At 47.0% G+C, this 5,767-nt stretch overlaps 1 protein-coding gene across 1 annotated transcript in view; it reads left to right on the top strand.

Annotated features, from left to right (window-relative positions):
- Positions 1-5,767, top strand: part of GPATCH1 (G patch domain containing 1) — a 47,651-nt gene that overhangs the window by 32,690 nt on the left and 9,194 nt on the right. Inside the window, exons 12-15 of the mRNA XM_011995278.1 lie at positions 226-362; positions 708-874; positions 2,176-2,389; positions 4,718-4,825. Coding sequence (XP_011850668.1) covers positions 226-362; positions 708-874; positions 2,176-2,389; positions 4,718-4,825 — 626 coding nt within the window. The remainder of the gene's footprint in view (positions 1-225; positions 363-707; positions 875-2,175; positions 2,390-4,717; positions 4,826-5,767) is intronic.

Raw genomic sequence — 5,767 nt, 5'->3', positions numbered from 1 at the left:
GATGGGGTTTCACCATGTTAGCCAGGATGGTCTCGATCTCCTGACCTCATGATCCGCGCGCCTCAGCCTCCCAAAGTGTGGGATTACAGGCGTGAGCCACCGCGCCGGCCCTTAGGGGACTTTTTAGTCATGCAGAGGAGGTGGAAAACTTGAGATGGAAAGTTTTTCAGGAGGTGGATTTTGTCCTACTGGTTGTTATTAAAGTGATTCTTTTTCAATTCCCAGTTCAACTTTAGTTGGCTTACCAAGAGTGAAGCGTGACAAGTACTCAGTCTTCAACTTTCTGACGCTTCCAGAGACAGCTTCCTTGCCCACCACTCAAGCACCAAGGGAAAAAGTATCACAGCACCGAGGTCCCGACAGTGAGTAGGGCATCCTGGGGGTCTCTGATTGACCAGGGCCTCAACCCCTAGCCTGTAGGAAGACAGAATTAAAGGGTAGTTTAGTCCTAACGATATGAATGGTGCATATTCTCCCTCTGTTGAGGGAATTCCTCTTATTAATAACTTAGCTCATGTTGTAATGGTCCAGATGTTTACTCCTTGGGGTTGGGGCTCTGTCTCTGCCTCTGCCACCTACCTCCCCAACACCCCCCGCACGGTGCCAGGCCCTGTAATAGGCATGCTGACATTCTGAGCGAGTGAAAGGGCAGTGGTGAAGAACTTGCCTTTTCCTTGCTAATGCTGGAGTTATGTCCTACTTTTCAGAATCAAGAAAACCATCCAGATGGGATACCTCTAAACAGGAAAAGAAAGAAGATTCCATTAGTGAATTTTTAAGCTTGGCTAGATCAAAAGCCGGGCCACCTAAACAAGAGTCCAGCCCCTTAGTAAACAAAGAGGAAGAGCGTGCACCAGAATCATCCACAAATCAGGTATTTGGGGCTTCCGGATTCTCTTTGCCACGCTGAGTGTGATGGCCCTTGCTTTTCTCTTTGTTGAAACTTTCTCCTTGTGACTCACCAGTAGAGGCAGCCAACTATTGATCCATTTCCCCTTAAAGGCCATGTGGCTTGTTTCTAACTTTTGGCTATAACAAATAAAGCTGCTGGGAGCGTTCATGTGCAGGTTTTTGTGTGAATATGTTTTCATTTCTCTAGAGTACAAACCTAGTAGTGGGAATCCTGGAAAATATGTACGTGTATATTTAACTTTATAAGAAGCTGCCAGACTGTATTCCAAACTTATTTTTGCCTTCTGTATTTTGAAGTGCACATTTAGGATTCCTATTTCTCTCTCTTTTTTTTTTTTTTTGAAATGAAGTCTTGGTCTGTCACCCAGGCTGGAGTGCAGTGGCACGATTTCAGCTTACTGTAAGCTCTGCCTCCCCTCCCGGGTTCAACTGATTCTCTTGCCTCAGCCTCCCAAGTAGATGGGACTACAGGTGTGCACCACCATGCCTGGCTAATTTTTGTGTGTTTAGTAGAGATGGGGTTTCACCATGTTGGCCAGGCTGGTCTCAAACTAGGATTGCTCTTTCTTGGTGGGCAACATAGTGAGATCCCATCTTTACAAAAAATTAAAAAACTAGTTGGGTGTGGTGGTGTGCACCTGTGGTCCCAGATACTTAAGTGGCTGGGGTGGGAGGATTACTTGAGCCCAGGAGGTCAACACTGCAGTGAGCTATGGTCACACCATTGCTCTCCAGCCTGGGTGACAGAGTGAGACCCTGGCTCAAAAAAACCCCAAAACAAATTATTATTCCTCTGTACATAATGAGGTGAATTGACCCTTTTTTTCTCCTGGCTGCTTCCAAGATTTTTACTTGGTCTTTGGATTTTAGCGGTTATATTGTGATGTATCTGGGTGTGAATTCTTTTGAGTTTATTTTGTTTGGGGTTTGCTAAGTTGCCTGAATCTAAGTTTGGAAATAGAACAGAGGCACGGTGCTCTACTGCATTTTTGGGGATCCTTTGCACTTCTGATTAATGACCAGTCCATGAGAGATTTCAGCTGCTTTGACCTCATCATCACATTCTACAGTTGTTGACTCAGAAACACCACAAAAATAAAAGCTATGTGAGTGATCACTATTTAGTTGGGTGGTGTGTGGCTATGGATATCCATATACATGAGCATAAACATAAATATGTGTGTCTAGGAGTATATTCTAGAATGTCTCCTCCCTTTTACCCTTGCCTCTGTATCCCTGACTCTTATTTCACTGTCAATACAGACAGTCAACAAAGGTGTGGACGCACAGGCTGAAGAAGGGAGCCGCCCATCCATGGACTTATTCAGGGCCATCTTTGCCAGCTCCTCAGATGAAAAGTCCTCATCCTCCGAGGATGAACAAGATGACAGCGAGGACGATCAGGCAGGCTCTGGGGAGGCCAACTTCCAAAGCTCCCAAGACACTGACTTGGGGGAAACATCATCCGTGGCTCATGGTATGTCAGTATTTCAGACTCAAGGATCTAAAGAAGAAGAAAATGACTCTGCGACAGAGTCTTAAACCCAGATGATTAGCAATCAATGATATGTAATCTTTTATATAAATACAATTTTTTTTTTTTTTGAAACAGGATCTTGCTCTGTCCCCAGGGTGGAGTACAGTGGCTCAATCTTTGGCTCACTGAGGCCTCCACCTCCTGGGCTCAAGCAGTCCTCCCACTTCAGCCTCCTGAGTAGCTGGGACTACAGGCATGTGCTACCACGCCTCGCTAATTTTTGTATTTTTAGTAGAGATAGGGTTTTGCCACGTTGCCCAGGCTGGTGTTGAACTCCTAGACTTAAGTCATCTGCCTGCCTCGGCCTCCCAAAGTGCTGGGATTACAGGCACGAGCCACCGCACCTGGCCAATCTTATATTTTTAATTGAGATAGAACAGAGCTGGTTTTTTTTCTATTAGATATGTATCTCTGGTATATTTTTTGGATCACTGTGTTTGATTTTCCAACTTATCCTAATTGAGAAGTATTTAAATATAGTAAAAATTTCAGGCAGGCATGGTGATTCACATCTGTAATCTGAGCACTTTGGGAGGCTGAGGTGGGTGGATCAGTTCAGATCAGAAGTTCGAGACCAGCCTGGCCAACACGGTGAAATCCTGTCTGTACAAAAATTAGCGGAGCATGGTGGCACACACCTATAATCCTAGCTACTCAGGAGGCTGAGGCAGGAGAATCACTTGAACCTGGGAGGTGGAGGTTTCAGTGAGCCAAAATTGAACCGTTGTACTCCAGCCTGGGTGATAGAGCAAGACTCTGTCTCAAAGCAAAAAAAGAAAGTAACAATTTTATTTTAAAAGATAGCTTTTTTTTTTTTTTTTGAGGTGGAATCTCACTATCATCCAGGCTGGAGTGCAATGGTGTGGTCTTGATTCACTGCAACCTCCACCTCCTGGGTTTAAGCGATTGTCCTGCCTCAGCCTCCCAAGTAGCTGGGATTATAGGCGTGCACCACCATGCCTGGTTAATTTTTGTATTTTTGGTAGAGATGGGATTTCACCATGTTGGCCAGGCTGGTCTCAAACTCTGGGCCTCAAGTGATCCACCTGCAGTGGGCTCCCAAAGTGCTAGGATTACAGGTGTGAGTCACCGTGCCTGGCCAGAAATAACCAATGTAAACACTTTGATGTATAGTTTTCCAGACTTTTTTTCTGAGATGGAGTCTCTCTGTTGCCCAGGCTAGAGTGCAGTGGCACAATCTCGGCTCACTGCAACCTCTACCTCCTGGTTTCAAGCGATTCTTCTGCCTCAGCCTGCCAAGTAGCTGGGATTACAGGTGTGCACCACCATGCTCAGCTAATTTTTGTATTTTTAGTAGAGATGGCGTTTCACCATATTGGCCAGGCTAGTCTCGAACTCCTGACCTCAGGTGATCCGCCCACCTCAGCCTCCCAAAGTGCTGGGATTACACAATCCCAGTGCCTGGCTAGTTTTCCAGACTTTTAAAATTTTTATATCTCTTCTATCTGAACATACAGTAATCTGTTTAAAAAATAAGATTATTAACATGAATATGATCATTTATCTTCAGGGTTTTTTCTTTTTTTTCTTTTTTTTGAGATGGAGTCTCGCTCTGTCGCCCAGGCTGGAGTGCAGTGGCCGGATCTCAGCTCACTACAAGCTCCGCCTCCCGGGTTTACGCCATTCTTCTGCCTCAGCCTCCCGAGTAGCTGGGACTACAGGCGCCCGCCACCTGGCCCGACTAGTTTTTTGTATTTTTTAGTAGAGACGGGGTTTCACCGGGTTAGCCAGGATGGTCTGTATCTCCTGACCTCGTGATCCACCTGTCTCGGCCTCCCAAAGTGCTGGGATTACAGGCTTGAGCCACCGCACCCGGCCAAGGTTTTTTCTTTGATAATTTATTTGGAGTGAAACTTTGTGTCCCGCAGTTCTCTGCGATGGGACATAGTCTTTCACTCCTGATGGTTTGTAAGTTGTTTGCTTCTCAGATGGCCCTTTCTTGGGGACACATTTCTACTTTTCAGGTCTTAGGGGCGCTAGGCTATGTGCCCACAGGTACACTCGGCACTCTGTACCTCAGCCATTGGTGCCCTTGGTCACAGGCGCCCTCATGTGACTGACTTCCAGCTCCGGAGTTCACAAGGGCAGCGCCGGGGTATGCAAGTTCACTGCTGCATCCTTAGCACCTGGCAGCAGTGAAGTGGTGTGGGCAAGCATACGTTATCTGGTGGCAAAAGACATGAATGAAAGACTCAGAGACATGAACATGGGGCAGGCAAATGACATGAACACCCTGCTGTTTTTCAGCTCTCGTGCCAGCACCCCGGGAGCCGCCACCTTCCATCCCGATACAAAAGATGCAGATAGATGAAAGAGAAGAGTTCGGCCCACGGCTGCCTCCCGTCTTCTGCCCCAGTGAGTGCAGAGCCCTTTGGTTCACCCATTTTTATCAGTGTGTGACTGCCCTGAGATGGGGACAGTGTGACTTACAGCCAATCAAACACATGCGCTTGCTTCTGGTTTATATGTTTTCAGTCACATTTTAAACCCGTTGTCTCCACCTAGTGCCTAAAATGATAGTTGTTTCTGTACAGCTTCAGAGACCTCCAAACTTTATTTCCTTACCTGCCACATGTTTACAGGAGGGTCCTAAGTATCTTAAGTTTTGTTATACAAGTTTCCCAACAGAGCTTAACGAAAAAGAGGCTGGCCGGGCGCGGTGGCTCATGCCTGTAATCCTAGCACTTTGGGAGGCTGAGGTGGGAGGATCATGAGGTCAAGAGATCGGACCATTCTGGCCAACATGGTGAAACCCCATCTCTACTAAAAATGCAAAAATTAGCTGGGCATAGTGGCGCACGCCTATAGTCCCAGCTACTCGGGAGGCTGAGGCAGGAGAATCGCTTGAAGCCGGGAGGCAGAGGTTGCAGTGAGCTGAGATTGTGCCACTGCACTCCAGCCCAGGTGACTGAGCAAGACTATCCCCTCCCCAAAAAAAAAACAGAGAGAGAAAGAGGCTGCAGCCAGGCACAGTGGCTCTAGCCGGGCGGGTGGCTCACGCCTGTTATCCCAACACTTTGGGAGGCTGAGGTGGGCGGATCACTTGAGGTCAGGAGTTTGAGACCACCCTGGCGAATTTGGTGAAACCCCATCTCTACTAAAAATATAAAAATTAGCCAGGCATGGTGGTGTGTGCCTGTCATCCCAGCTACTCAGGAGGCTGAGGCACGAGAATCACTTGAACCTTAGAGGCGAAGGTTGCAGTGAGCCGAGATTGAGATTACGTCACTGCACTCCAGCCTGGGTGACAGAGCGAGACTTTGTCTCAAAAAAAAAAAAAAAAAAAAAAAAGGCCTT

This window comes from Mandrillus leucophaeus, unplaced genomic scaffold (genome assembly GCF_000951045.1).
Source record: "Mandrillus leucophaeus isolate KB7577 unplaced genomic scaffold, Mleu.le_1.0 Scaffold48, whole genome shotgun sequence".
NCBI classification, from domain to species: Eukaryota; Metazoa; Chordata; class Mammalia; order Primates; family Cercopithecidae; genus Mandrillus; species Mandrillus leucophaeus.
The sequence above is the reverse complement of the archived record's forward strand: the minus strand, read 5'-3'. Positions and strand labels throughout refer to the sequence as shown.